The sequence below is a fragment of the Anopheles ziemanni genome, chromosome 3, assembly GCF_943734765.1.
Source record: "Anopheles ziemanni chromosome 3, idAnoZiCoDA_A2_x.2, whole genome shotgun sequence".
In the NCBI taxonomy this organism is placed as follows: Eukaryota; Metazoa; Arthropoda; class Insecta; order Diptera; family Culicidae; genus Anopheles; species Anopheles ziemanni.
The window spans coordinates 94,688,366-94,703,901 of NC_080706.1; the positions used below are offsets into that span (position 1 = coordinate 94,688,366).

The 15,536-nt window shown below is 45.1% G+C and overlaps 2 protein-coding genes across 2 annotated transcripts; both read left to right on the forward strand.

Annotated features, from left to right (window-relative positions):
• The first annotated feature begins 12,362 nt into the window (after positions 1-12,362).
• LOC131287400 (small nuclear ribonucleoprotein Sm D3) lies at positions 12,363-13,112 on the forward strand. Its single transcript, XM_058316444.1, has one exon. It carries the CDS (start codon positions 12,435-12,437, stop codon positions 12,864-12,866), a length of 432 nt encoding a protein of 143 aa, XP_058172427.1. The 5' UTR covers positions 12,363-12,434; the 3' UTR covers positions 12,867-13,112.
• A 262-nt stretch (positions 13,113-13,374) lies between these two features.
• On the forward strand, positions 13,375-15,120 carry LOC131287597 (nitrilase and fragile histidine triad fusion protein NitFhit). Its single transcript, XM_058316660.1, has 5 exons — positions 13,375-13,668; positions 13,736-14,113; positions 14,178-14,573; positions 14,610-14,685; positions 14,752-15,120. The coding sequence occupies exons 1-5, from the start codon at positions 13,465-13,467 to the stop codon at positions 15,090-15,092; spliced, it is 1,395 nt and encodes a 464-aa protein (XP_058172643.1). The 5' UTR covers positions 13,375-13,464; the 3' UTR covers positions 15,093-15,120.
• Positions 15,121-15,536: the final 416 nt, after the last annotated feature.

Genomic DNA, 15,536 nt, shown 5'->3' on the forward strand with positions numbered 1-15,536 from the left:
AGAATCCCGACGGGTACGGAAAGAGTTGTGTACTCAAGCCTTGACAGCAGATTCCAAGGGGATTTTGGTACAAATATTTCTCCGTGAAGGTTTAAAATGTATGTTTCAATCGTACGAGAGAATGTTCATTTCTTACGTTTTGTTCACTTGTACATTCCGCACATCAATTTATAGTGTGTTAGTTTAAAATACGTTCCCCCTTAACTATGCGCTAGCGATAGTGATACATTTACCAACGAGTAGTAATTGCAGATAATTTTTACTCTTCCAACCACTAGCCGTACAGAATGTTCCGGACATTTGGCATAGAGTACTGCTCAAAATTGTGCCTATCAATCTAGTATCAAATTCTGGATTTATCAGATTGGAAGTAGCCTTCGGGTGTCGATCGTTTTCTTGTGTATGGTTGCAGCTTTGTTCGACAGTGGTCGTAATTAGCATATTCATTATCACATTACATAAATCTACTTTTTTTGAAATCTGGCCGCTTATAAAACCAGTATATGGTTGAGTTCACTTTGACTCTCGTACGGTATGCTACGCTATCTTAACAGTTGACACAAACAAAAAACAAGTATTTCCAATATTGCAGCTAAACACGAATAGATTACAAACGCACAGAAAGGTCTAACGAAACAAAACTTAAGTAAAGCAGAAAATGAAAACAAAACAGGAACAGAGACAACTTTCGTGAAACGATACGGAAGGAAGTGTTAAGGATGTGTAGAGCGAAAAAAAAAACTGTGAATTTACGGATGGTGCGCCTTTTGAGTGTGTGGGTATGTTCACAGCCACGCGGAGCAGGATGGCCGGGCGGCAGTTCCGATACGCCTTTGAATCGAACCGTTTGCCTTCGAGATGATGATGCGGACAGTAAGGCTCGCGTATGGGCTTTGTCACCGTACGTTTCACTTCTCGTTCACAGGTTCGTGTCGTCGTCCGTTTGCTAGTTTCCGATCGGCTATGGTCATCTCGATGGTATGAGAACACCAGGTGTGTACGGTTATGATGCGGCCGGTTTTGAGAAGCGTTTCTTCTTGCGTTTTTAAATCATCGCGCATTGTGTTTGCAGCGACTCGTTTAGGGATTGGGAAGCCGCCTGTTCAGCAGGGCTCCATCGACCGAAGCGTATCCGATCCGTGCGTGGGAGGGAAAGGGTTTTTATCGATAGGTTAACCTTGGCATCAACTCAAAGAGTCAACCCGTTTGCACTCCCGTACTTTATCAGGCAACCACGACGACAAGCCGATAGTGAAACTTTTGCTTCGCCTGCAAATAAAGGAATGTAATAAAAAGTTATTAGTAAGAAATTTGACTTCAAGCAAACAAATCGAAAACAATGGGTTGTGTTAGACGAGAAATTCCATTAAAAAAATTAATATAAATATATAAAGAAAACGACAACCTTTCAATTATACCATACCGATAACGAGAAAAATTAATCAGCGAAAAAAAGGGCAACAGAAACACTTTTATGCAAACAACCTTTGTTGGTCTTTAACAACTGACTTAGTTTGGCTCAGAGCATTTATAGTGACTCATATTTATAGCGATCGAAAATAAGGACCATAAACGTTCCTATACGATGATGAGTCATCCGCAAAAGCCAAACAACAAGATTAAATCTCTTGACCCGGTGCTGCACAGTCATTTTTGTAGGTGTGACAGGTTTCGGGAAGGCAACATCGTATTTAGCCAGGGCAGACTGAAGGTTGTCTGAAGCCGGTGTACAAACAGAGGTAAATTAAGATCGATTTTTGTTTCCTTCCTTGTATACCTTTGCGGACAGAAATAGCAAAGTGTAAAGGAGCTTCGTGGCTGATACAGCACTTTGCTTACTAGAAAGCACCTCTCACCGTTGCAGTTGCAGCTGTAAACAGTTTAATCAGCGTGTCACGAGGTTGGCATCGCCAGACCACGAGTCAGCTGGAATTGAAAACGCCGCCGCCGACCCCCAGCTGGTGACCGTCTGGGCTAATCGCCTGGACTGTTCCGGCGCACGAGACTTGCGAAGATGGACATGAGCGGGGCCTAGCGGAACGGTAAGGATGAGAAATTCGAGGTGCCACCATACCTCGCGCCAGTGTCTAATTACGGCTTGATAAACGAGTTTTAATTTTGTTCCCGGTTCGAATTTACCCATAGAGGACAGAAATGCCGGGATGGACTTTGGCACAATACCCTGGTAGTGCTGTCGTAAGGTATTTTTTCCGCTTCTCAGCCTAACGCTAATTGAGCATAGCTGCGATGGAAAAAAACGCTTGCTTACAAAATATTATATCGAATTCACCATGAGCGACTAAAATAGAAATATTAGCTGCTTCAACTTTCATCACAGTCGATGACTAATGTTTTTATCCTTTCTTGAAATGAATCAGACAGATTCAGAATACATGACTGTACGAACTATCTGCAAAAAATCTTCCGAATTGAGAATCATTATTTCACTTGTACAACAGAGATTTTACCGACTTATGCAACGATTGCGACTGCATGTTCAATAAAGCTACAGGATTGCTGTAACTGTTGCAATGTACCTGCGCAATTACAAGCAATAAACTGACCCCATAAAATAATCAATTGTGCTTTGTACTCTACAAAATCAAAACGTTAAGTTTTTCATTGTTGAATTGAAGTGTTTCCAGTCAAACTGTTTCTCCTCCAGCATTCCTCCGGTGTGTCCAGTGAAAATGCATAGCCTGCGCAAGAAAGAGTTATAGAGATTTTAGTACAAGTGTTTTGTTTGAAACTGCCTCGAAACTATCGCTCCTAGTTTCCTCCAATTCCTACGTTGTGTTTTATCTCAAAAATGGTAAACGGGTGCTTCTCGTACCACTATCCAAACGCAAGAGAGTTACGAAACCGGTAAAACTTAACCTAGCCTGCTGCGTTGGTAAAAAATTACACCCTTGAGGCGCAGCTTAGAAACGCCTACTCGAATCTACTCGTTACAAATTTACACAATTTAAACCAGCCGTTCAGTTCTGAACAACAAGATTATCGAAAATCTTCTTCCCTTGGGTTATACTTCGATGAACCAAACAATTTCTTCGAAAAATAGTTAACGGCTGTAGTTTATCCGACAAATGCAGTCAGCTCATGAAAATAAAAGGTATTTTTAAATAACGTCGTCGTCGTCTGTTTTATACCGCATTTTGGCATTTCCTTAGCCGAAGCAGGAAGAGGAAAGCAATGTTGGAGGAAACAAAAAAGGGCAACTGCGTCAGAAAAAAGACTAACGTATAGTATAAAAAGTTTCGTACTCAAAATAACGAAAAGATATGTCTGCACAAGGAAAAACAAACTCACTAAAAACTAAGAGAAACAGATGGATCGGCATGGGAACAACGGGAGCTTTTCGAAAAAAAAACAACTAGTTGTAGATCAAAACAATGTGTTGGCCAAAAATTCGCACCCGGCTTAAGCCAATGGGTTTTCGGTTTGAGGCATGAGAAAGTGTTGCAAATACAACTCAACCAAGAAGTAAATCTGTGGTTGGAACAAACCAGAGCAGCAGGAAGTACGCCACATTGGCAAAAAAAGGGGGCAAAAACCAAATACGGTGTAGACCATCCGCTTTGCCTTTCGAAAATGTTCGCGAATTTCATGCATAGAGCAGAGAAACGTGTTTCCTCCTGGTCCCCGTTTTCGCCATTCGGCATGCAGGTTTCCTTCTTCTTCGTTCGCCGGCCTAGCATCTGTGAAAATAGCCAACATATGCCATTTACAAGACATCCACAAAACGATTGACGAATGGTCACGACTTGTGCAGGCATTCCCAGGTGTTTCTAGCAGATTATATAAAACGTGGGGGATGATCCTGCAACTCATGAGCGGTGGTGCCGGATGTCTTGTCAGGTGCGATATCAGATCTTCCTTCGGCGTGCACTTTCCCATCCGATGTGATGCCGCGACTTCATGTCTTCTTTGCGCAAAATTCTCTCGCCGATCGTTTTGGCCGCCTCCCCCTATACTCTATAATCTGCTCTGCATTTTGCCACCGAACGATCCTCGCATTTGGCCGTGCTCTAGTGTGCCTTTAATACGCAGTAGAGCGATAATATCTGGTCGGTTCCGCCGACCACCAACCAACCAGCCAGCCAGCCAGCCAAACCCTCTGGTCCCATCCAATCCGAGAGCGAAGAGTCGAGTCTCTGGCTGGGGCGCCACTCGCGATGCGATTAGTTTGGAACGTAACGTGGTGCTGTTGTGTTTTTCGACGCGGTTGGCGCCGGCTTCAAGACCTAACGCCGGGCGCGCGGAAGGGGGTAGGAGGGCGCCACGCAGCGATGTTGCGGGTTGACCATGACACGACGACGACGACGACGACGACGCCACCGACCGACCGACCGTGGTGTGTAGTATGCCGTACGCCACAAGCTAGAGCAGGGATCGGCACACGTTTTCCAAAAAGGGCCAGATGATTTAAGAGAAACCGAAGGCGCGGGCCGAATACTTTAAATGATGCTTTAATGTTTTCAAACCCTTTGTAAAGGAGAGAGGAACTTTCTAAATAGCAAAGTTACATAAAAAGTGGGAAAAGATAAAGTATTTAAAATGTTATCGATAAATATATAACAGGAACACCTCGTTAAACAATTTTCATCTTCATTTTTGCGAAGAAAACAAACCTGGCAAATCCGATATAAATTGGGATGGGTTTTTTGTATGAAGCACTAAAATATTCTTACGGGCCGGATAAAATCATTTGGCGGGCCGGATTTGGCCCGCGGGCCGCACTTTGCCGACCCCTGAGCTAGAGGCAGGCAAGATGATGAGCTACTTATTCGGTGCCGTACTTGTTGTTGCTGGTGCTGGTGCGTTTTAGTGTAGATTATTATTATTGTTTTAGCCACCCGTGTTACACATATCGCGCGGTTTGTGTGTTTTGTTTTATTATTCGTCAATGTGTGTGTTTTATGCCCATTTTTACTGCACCTTTTTAGGTGCCCTTGCTTTTGTCGGAATGAACAAATAAAATATACCGTTTAGTATCCTGGCCTTCCGCAACACCGCGAGGGGAGAGGGGGATTCCCATGGAGGAATGAGAAGGATAGGGCAGGTCAAATAAAACAAAGTACACCTGGAAGAGCTGCTAGTGCTACGAGCCCTTCTACAATGTGCACAACAACGGAACCAACTTACACGATCAACTGGCTACACTTTATAAAAGTAAAAATTGTTGGTTATATGGTTCGCTTATTACACTCCTCTTTTATTCCACGTACAGAACAGACCACAGGCTAGAACAACAGACAGACTAAGAATAATCCTTGCTTTATCTTCGTCACAGTCTACTAGATAACTATAGACTACTAGATTGTTGAAGTTGTAATCGATAACTCAACCTAGTTAATGCCTAGTTTCGTGCTTTGAGCTTGGGGAGTTTACACCTTAGAGAGTTTCACTGTAGAATTCAATGGGTAAATGCACAAAGCCGAACACAAAAAAGGTTGTGTAGACTACTTTCAACACCATAAAATCTTTACATTTTGATGATTGGTGCATTTGTGTCACCGAGTTTTTTAAGCTATGGGTAGAAAATGGAACCTAAGGTCAGAATATTATTGATATTGAATCTGAAGTGGATCTTCTTTGTTAGCGTAAAGATCGTCTTCGATCGAGCCCCTCAATGGGCTTACTTAAATTGTTCCCTTTGTGTTCGTGGATAGTTACAGCCTTCTCGTGCCGGGGAGGGTCCGGTCTCGGATGGGATTCGAACCCATGCCGTCGAGCGAGCGCCTTGGCGCTCTAACCGGCGTAACCGCTCCTCGGCCCTCGCGAAACCCCAAACCACGGACCTGAAGCGGATACTGACTCTTATTCACCGATAGAGGCAAACTAACGATAAAGAGAACAGATGAAAAACTGCATACAAAATGCGCATCATATTTTAAGAACAACCCCTTTTTGCCTTGCACAACACAAAGCTTCATTGGGATGGTTAACGTCAAGGATGATAAGCTATTGGAAAAAAATAAATAAAACGGAAACCGATACGCATTGGCGCCGGAAGCCTGCTGGTGTATGTAAAGAATGCGACCCTGTTGCAGCAGCGGTTGCTTCCGGAATATGACCTCCTCGGAATCCACACAGCATGTAGATTTTCCTAGCCCCTTCCAGTTCCGGCCCCGTGTAAGGTTGGTTGCGCATCCCAGGGTTTTGGACGCACTGCCTTCCTGCGCACGGGAATGGCTTAGTTTGTGGCTTAGCTAAAACGTGTACGCGTACCACGTTATGGTGTTCAAGTTTCATTCTGCATCGCTGACGAGCCCCCTCATGACCGTGCACCATACTCTCAGCGGAGACGTGGTCTAGCAATAACATCATATTGCGGTAAACAGAATCACGTCTCGGGGGGCAAGCGGGAGGATCGCTCGAACAAAAGATCGCCGTGAGGTAAAAAAAAGAATGCAGCACAACATCTTGTATGAGGAGATGCGAGGAATGGTGGTTTGCGGACACGAGGAAGGAATCATGAATCGAAAACAACACAACACTGTCTACTGACATTAAAAAATTGGATTAGATCACTATTTCCACAACGTGTGTGTGGTGGATGCCAAAAATGCCACCTCGGCGGAGTGTCAGTCATCCGTTGCCTCCCTCGTTTCCACACACAGCCCCACCCCCCCCTCAACCGAGCGCGCGTGCTCCGCGCGGGGCAAATCAGTCGCGATGTGGACACATTTGTTTTGCTGCAAAATTGCACAAATTTAGAACCGGCACAAGATGCAAGATGCGAAAGCGGGCGAGAGTTTCGCAAAACGCTCCGAGACGTGACAACGATCTCTGTTGGTGTGGGGTGCACCTTGCCGGCTGAAACCAACACCATCATCACACGCCACCCGCGGTCCGAGACGTTCCTCCACCTACATTGTTTTCAAGATGTATCGCGAACAAAACATTTGAAAAAAAAAAGCTGAACTGCTCGCGGTTCATTAAAGCTGCCCGGTCGTCTACTTTATCGGAACTTACTGCACACATGTTCAGCCGCGAACGGGGCATTGGTTTCGTTTCCATTTGTGTTGCGCTCACGACTACACCAACTGTGGCCCTATTTACTGCCAATCCCCAACAGCGGTCTGTTGGCGTTCCGAGGACTTTTCGCGACTGCTGAAGAGAAGTAGAGGTTTGAATGGTTTCGATAAGATCCGGCCAAAAGCATTGCGTGAGAGCGTAATAGATGCAGAAAGTAAACCGGAGAGACGACGAGACGCAAGAGATCTCCTTTCTAGTCATTCAATCCCTCCCTCCCTGCCTCTCCCCAGACGAGCGGTCGAAGAAGACTGCTTCGCAATGCACTGATGCATTCTCACCCACACATGCGTGCAGACGCGTACGCACGTGGTGCATCCGAAAAACGAATACACATACGAATCGGCCAGACCGATAGCGAGAGATCGAACTATCGATTGATGCAAATAAAAGTGACAACTGATAGCTCAACTCTGTGGTAAATCGCTACTCTAGGTGGCGAGTCTTTAGACAAGGGATGATTTTAACGAATATGAATGAACATATTTACTCCAAAACATAGAAGCTGGACAATATCTGAATCATAAATTTGAGACACTTCGAACAACACTCCCTATGCATGTTTACATTCCTTGTAGCCGTTCAGTTTTTTAAACAAAGGCTGCAAAACAATAAGACAACAACGGCACCCGGTTGCAGGAATGCGAACTGGCCGGCGGAGCCAGGAAATCATGCTTTTCCCCCGCAAAACGTCTGGTCGCCCACGCAGCTCAGTGACGTCTGCTTGAATGTGGTGATTTCCATCTCATTCCTCCCGTGTGGTCCGGGACTGGTCTTTAGTAATGGGGAGGGAAATGTAAACCGCCATCGCCGGTAGATGTGAAGAAGATGTTTGTACCACGGAATAAATACGATATTACTCGATTCACATGCAAAACAAATCCATCGCTAATAAAATTATTTGAGGCAGGAAGATTTCTAACGGGTGGGGAAAGGCTGGGTGCGTGATCGGCCTTTTCCAATAGTTTAAGAAGCTTTCTCATCCAAGACGAAATCGATTATTCGTGGCCGCAACTCGGTTGCGGCGATGCTAGGACATGAGAGAGATAACTCTTCTTACAAAGGGCCCCCCGCCCATTGAGAGCGAACATACTGAGACTTTTCTCTTAATAACGAGTAGCGTGAATCTGGCAACTAGTCGTGCGTTTTGGCCTGCATTCCCTGCTGGTGCAACATTGTTGGCAACTAGTTTCATTCTACACCTAGTCGATAATTGAGTAAAATACTGCGAGTCGCATGGGAAGCGGATAGAACAGGCAGAAGGGGCCCCGAATATAGTAGCTCCACGGTCGTGTGCACTTTCAATCCAATAATGATACTGTACGTTTTCCTTTTCTAGAGCCGGCCGTAGCCTTGTATGCATCCCGAACGGGGCTTCCGGTCGGCGCCCGTTGGTTTCTTTTAATAAGGGATACGCGACGTGTTCGGCTGATTGATACCGGGGAGACGGGACAAAATTGCGACCCGTGGATACGTGATACGCGAGTGGTGCAACTCTGCACGGAAAAGATTAGCTCAGCGCCGACCAAACGGTGACGCATTGCACAAAAATGTGATTCACCCCATCACCTTCTTAGGTGTTACGTGATATCATATACGCACGAAGTAGGCGAGTTGAACCACTTTTTCCACACGAAAGCAATCGAAGTAAACTGGTAACTAGTAGCAAAAGCTTGGGGGATATTTTCCGGCTCATCTGGTAGATCAGCCGCTAGACGAAAAGAAGAAGCTTTTCGCTTTGGGCATGTTCTTGGGTGACAGCGTAATCCGCAAATCAATTAGGCCTTTATTGAACACCACAGATTCGGCAGTAAATTGGTGGCCGGTTGGCCTTCCACCTTCGCATCCAGTGGGGTGCCGGTACCCGGGTCGGCCGGTGTGGCATTGCGCGTAACTGTTTTGGAGGTCTCCACAGCCAAGATATGGATGGATGAACGAACCAGGTCGATAATAGCAGTCATCCACAATGGGGGGAGCATGAAAAGAAATGTTGTACGATCGAGACTCAACCACCGTTCGATGGATGGCTAATACATTCATCTTCATTTACGGCATTACGTAGCCCCGTTGCAGCATGGTGGGCAAGTCTTTTGCTCTTTTCTCCTTCCCAATGCACTGAGCCCTAGTTTTCGATTTTGTTATCAACATTTGGACGGTTTTTGTCCACCGCACCGTGACCACCGTTAGTAAAAGAAACTAAAAAGCGAGCACGTAGGATACGTGATGCCCGACTCTTTCTATTTCTCGTTGTAGACGGTTGGTCCGAGAGGATCTGTTACCGTTCCCATTTACCGTAATGAAGGGAAAAAAAACAGTGAAAAAAGTTGGCTGATAGGGCTGTTTCTAGAAATCAATGCAGATTCAGGAGACTATTCGCATGATTTTTTGGAAAATCCAAATTATCGAACTATCGAAAGCAAACATGCGTAACTGCGCCTGCCCTCGGGCTCTGCATCTAAAAAAGGCAAAAAATAGAAACGTCAAAATCAAGAAGTATACAAAATCGTCACAACTGTGGTGCACTTTGCGTAGCACCTCCATCGCGAAGTATTCTGGAAATAGTCCTCTGCACACAATCACACAATCAAACACTACCAGTGCTGTAAAGGACTATTATTTGCACCATCTTCTTCTCTGCGACGCCGATTGCATCTTCTTAGCTGGATGCGAAAAGAAAAACGACTAAGAACTTTTTCGCCTCGTACGAAATAACTTCACAAATAAATCAGTAAAAAATCAACCCATAGCTGCCGATGACCGCAGCCGTATGGGGGATTGGGATTTCATCACATTCATATGCAGCATTTTTAGCCATCCCATTGCTAGGTAAAGACGACGACACGAGACGAATCTTACGACGGACGGGGAAGAGCGACAGCGGCAAAGAGCAATGCAGCAGATATCGATCTAGAATGCGATTGGAAAATTATTCTTCGCGTGCTCTTCTTTGCCCCGACGGATCTTCCTATCGTTTCTACGTTTCCGCTACGTAGCAGAATGAAGCGACCGCAGCGGCAGCACCGCCAGCGCCAGCAGCAAGCACATTATACGATTGCAAAAAAGAAAGAAACGGCGAGGAAGAACGACACACAGATTTTTTCACTACGCTGCCCGCACGCACCTTCTTTTTCTTATCACACTCTTGCAGGATGATGATGAAAAACTCCACCCGTTCGTTCCGTATTTACACACCTTCCGCCACTAGCACTGTCCACTCCAAGATGGTCCACAGTTGTTGGTTTTTACGCCACGACACTGGTGCGGACAATAGAAGTGCAGCATCGATGAATTTCACACAATCGGTTTCGAGTCCCTTAAAGAAACTTTTTCTTCGCTTAAGCATACAACCTCCACACACTTCACACGAAACAACCGATCTGCGGCAACTTTTGCTGCGAAGAAATCGAGATGGTGTAATGAGCTGTCACTGGGTCGGTGTAAACTGTGCATACTCCGCACTTTGGTTCTTCACTTCTTGACATCGAGGTAGTTGTAGAAGTTGACGAAAAAATCATTCCCAATGAAAATGATGCCAGCTTTAATGATTAATTCGAAGAGTATATTTTTTCATTATTTTAATCCAATAAATTACGCTTGCACAAATACTTTAACTTAATAATTTCCTTTATTCAATCAACATTCAAACCATTCCGACTTTGCGGTGTAATATAGCATCAGTTGACAGCTACACCGACTTCTCTGCTGGTTCAGCACAAAAAAACAACAGATTTATTCAAGGTCGAGATTGTTTTGCTCCTCATCCTGCTTCACTTCTTCCGTCGATCGGATGACCGGTTTATCAATTTTCTTCTTCGCTACTGTCGTTTGTTCACCGTTGAAGGCTTGCAGGATGGTTTGAATGCAAAATTCAATATCTTTCTCGTTGCGGCAGGGCGACATTGCGTATAAGAATAACCGCAGTGTTTGAGGGTCCCTGTACATTGGATGAGTGAGGATACCAAAAAAGGTGTTCTGGAAATAAATGAATGAATCAACACACTGGGCCCCAATGGTAGTGCGCTTCCGAACTTACACGCAATAAGAGTTGTAATCCACCAAACGTGAGCCATTGCGAGGACAATCGAAGAGCTCGAACGAAAGTATCCCATTCGTGCCGGGTAACCACAGTCCGAAACAACTCTTGCCACCTTTGTTTTTTAGATGTCCGTGAACAGTGCGGCTTGAACAATACCTGGTTTAGAATGTGCTCACTACACTTCAAATTCATAGCTGTGGAGTCTTTATTGTTTACTGGTTTTTCGAGCAGCTGCAATGCCCGTGCTAATTTAGTGCGGCTCACTTTGAATTGCGCATGGTTATTTACTTTTGCAATTAATTTTAATTCAGGCATTTTTACCACTGACCGAAATTGTTTTGGAACCTCCGGTTGTGACAGTTTTGTAGCAAGAGCTTGACAGGTGGGACTTTACTAGAGTTGTGTAATTCAGGTTCAGATTCATGAATCTCAGTTCCAGTTCGGCGTCGCATCAGAGCGGATGGTTAGCAGTGCACGAGGTTCCTGAAAGGGTTAGCTGAAAAGTAAGGTTATCTTAGGCACGGCCGCGTGGTGTCGCCGAGCTGGAGCTCAAGTCAGAGAAATCCTAGCCGACGCACATCTCGTGCTGTTTGAGTAATCAAGCGGATCACGAGTTTCGTGCGATCTGACAAACGGAAGGAAATATTCCTTTCGTTACGGCGGGTGAACAGCCGCATTTTGACTGCGCACTAGCGTGGTTGGCTAGCAGTGCTCCTGGCCGCATGGTGGCAGTCAAAAAGCGACGCCTACAGAAAATCGAAAACCACAGAAAACCAGGACATATGGCCTTTAGTTGCCAGTCCTAAACCAATAGAGGTCTATGTCTCCAGGTTAGCTTGCGAAGGCCCAGGAAGCTGGATTCAATAGCCGTACTGGAGTAAATCCTCGCCGAATTGAAGAAGAAGAAGAAGAAGATTCATGAATCTGAATGATTCTTTGCGTTTCAGAGATTCATGAATCTTTCAACGAGAGATTCATGAATCCCAAAGATGCATCAAGTGATGAAAAGTGATGAGCCAGAAATGGGCAGTAGGATACCCTTTTTTTTAAGGGGAATGAAAGAATCGTGGAGATTCGTGACAAAACCATGAAAGATTCATTTAGGTTTCGAAAGAATAATAAACGTTTGAAGATTCAAATCTCAAAAGATTCATGAATTTATCTGAATAAATCTTAGATCTTACCAAAAGATCCAGTTCCTCTTTGGTGAACCAAGTACGGTGTAATTAGTTGCTACCGAGTTTGACATTTGACAAGCGGTGCAAAGAAGCATTCTGTTTATTTTCAAGCTCCTGTGCCGCCATAACTCACGTTGAGGTACTCCGGAAACGCGAATATTAGTCAAATATCTGCTTGAACCATGTCGATCGGTGTTCCAATCAAAGTGCTGCACGAGGCCGAGGGCCATATCGTTACCTGCGAGACGATTACCGGCGAAGTTTACCGCGGAAAGCTGATAGAAGCGGAGGATAATATGAACTGCCAAATGACACAGGTCACAGTCACCTACCGCGATGGCCGGGTGTCGAATCTGGAAAATGTGTACATCCGAGGCTCGAAGATACGATTCCTGATACTTCCCGACATGCTGAAAAACGCGCCGATGTTCAAAAAGCAGGGTGCAAAGACCGGCACTGCTGGGCGCGGCAAATCAGCTATACTGCGAGCACAAGCTGCTCGTGGAAGAGGTCGCGGGGCGGGCGGTGGTGGAGGAGGCGGTCGTGGCGGTAACAAAGGCGGTTGGCAAGGCCAAGGACAACAATCTTCCGGCCGTGGACGTGGAGGACTATAGGATTTTTCGGCAGATCATCGTAGGCTTAAGTTATCGTTAAGCTTTTGGCTTATTTTGGCATAGGCATGTTGTCTAACTGAACCCAAAATGGAGCATTACTCATTGATTCATCAGATGCTCGGCCAGAAATGTAACAGATTCCAGTAACGCTCTTATGTACAAAAGTGTTCAATCAGGACCAGGGGAATTTTGAGCAAATGAAATAAGACCGCGACAACACACGGTATTGTAGTACGTATGTGCGTATGCACCAATTCAATTACACCTTCATAATAAATAATACTACAAGAAAACTCTACTGTGAGCCTGTTCAGTTAAAGAAATCCTCCAAAAATCGGTTAGCGTCTTTCATCTTCAGTTTCATTGAAATTTGTTTGACTACTTCGATAAGATTTGACAGAAGGAAAGAAACCTCATTATTTCAAAACAACAACAAACAGATAAGGCTTTTCTGGTTTGCACAGCGATAAGCTCAATAATCGGAAACTAAAGAACTTTACGTATGATTTTGAACGGAAAATCATCCTAGAATTGTGTGCTGTGAATTTGCTGTCGATAATTTGACTGTACATCCTGTATCTTCGTTCCTTAACCCTTAATGACTTCGTTGCTTATAAGGTTGCGAGTGCAATCCGTTTGTGCACCGAGTCGGTCAATAACAAGCTACGTTCGCACAATGGCGTCTCAGAGCGGCAAAGCGCCACGCATTGCCGTGGCACAGATGAGGGCCACTAACGATAAACAGCACAACCTGGCACAGGTTCAAGCAATTACCGAACAATCAAAGGCTAAAGATGTTCAGGTAAGACTCAGTCTCATACCCCATCGCGTTATATTCTCCCTGCCCTGTTATGAGTCTTCTGGGATAGTTTATCTTTTTTCCAGAATGCTGTGACTATGTTGGTACACATCGCGAAGAAACATTGAAATTATCGGAACCATTAACCGGTCCTACGGTGGAAGCGTACAAGAAGTTGGCCCGGGATAATGATGTTTGGATGTCGTTTGGTGGCGTACACGAAAGCATAATCGAGGAGTCGACGGAAACGGACGGCCAAGTAAAGAACATTTACAACACACATATACTCATCAATAACGCCGGTAAGCTCGTGGCCAGCTATAGGAAACTGCACATGTTTAACGTCGTTACGCCCGAGTTTAAATTTCGGGAATCGGAAACGGTTAGGTCGGGACCAGCTTTGGTGGCGCCAGTTGAAACCCCTATCGGAAGGATTGGACTACAAATAGTATGTTTCCAAGAGAATGCCTTTTGCCATTTCGATGTCATTTGTAAGATATTTCTGTTTCCAGTGTTACGATATGCGTTTTGCCGAAGCGAGTACTATCCTCCGCAAGTTGGGAGCAGATATTTTAACCTACCCGTCAGCCTTTGCCGTTTCTACCGGTCGTGCCCACTGGGAAGTTCTGTTGCGAGCACGTGCAATCGAAAATCAATGTTTCGTAGTGGCCGCCGCACAGATTGGATTCCACAATAAGAAACGGGAGAGCTACGGACACGCGATGGTCGTCAACCCGTGGGGAGAAATTCTAGGCGAAGCGGGCAACCAGGATCTGGATGTCGTCGTCGCAGAGCTCAACTATGCGAAGCTAGAAAGTGTTCGAGCGAATATGCCATGCTTTGATCACCGACGGGACGACGTGTACAGTTTATCTGCCCGGCAAGATATGGCGTTTGTGAGCGGTTCGGTAACCAATGAAAAATATTTGTTCGGAGAATTCGAGATTCCCCCGGATACAATTTTCTACGTTTCCGAGCATTGCTTCGCCTTTACCAACATCCGTTGTGTTGTACCTGGACGTATGTAACGACTCTTAGCTGTCTTCCAATTAATCTTGCAACATTATTTTATGATTTTTCTTGTAGATGTTCTTGTATCAATCAAACGTCCTGCACACCGATTACCCGATTTAACACCTGCCGAAAGGAACGATTTCTTTCAGACAGTTTGCAAAGTGCAGAAAGTCGCCGAGCGGCTGTACAACGCCAGCTCTTCGACCGTCACCGTACAGGATGGACCGGAGGCCGGGCAGACCGTGTGCCATGTTCACTGCCATGTAATGCCCCGGCATTTGGGCGATTTTCCGGAGAACGATCAGATCTATATCGAGCTCAATCGGCACGACAAGGAACCGGAACGTCCGCGGCGATCGATAGAGGAGATGGCTGCTGAAGCGAAACGTTTTCGTGACGAATTTTCTCGCTAGGGATTTCGAAGGGATGTTCGTTTATGTAGTTGTTTCCCCAATATCTATTTGTTGATATAATAAACCATATTTTACAGTAATTCATTTTCCTTACTGTTTCTATCATTCGAGAAATACTTGTCTAGCAAAGTCGACACATTAACAAAAGATAATATTTATAGATGCAATGTCTGCGGGATCATTAAGGGTGAATAATTCATTCTTTGCATGACGTTGCCAAACCAACAAACTTATGGCACGATTCTTTTCTCGTCGTGACGAGTTTTCTTAACAAACCAGGAAGGTGATTAGATTAATTGAAGTTTTGAAACGCACCTCCATGTCCCGAGGCAAGGATGGAATCGCATAAATCATTGTTTGTCCCAAAAGTTTTATCCTTCCACCGGTTTCGGTTTGCATCGCATTCGTTAGCCATTATCTCAAGAACTTTCTCAACCGGAGAGT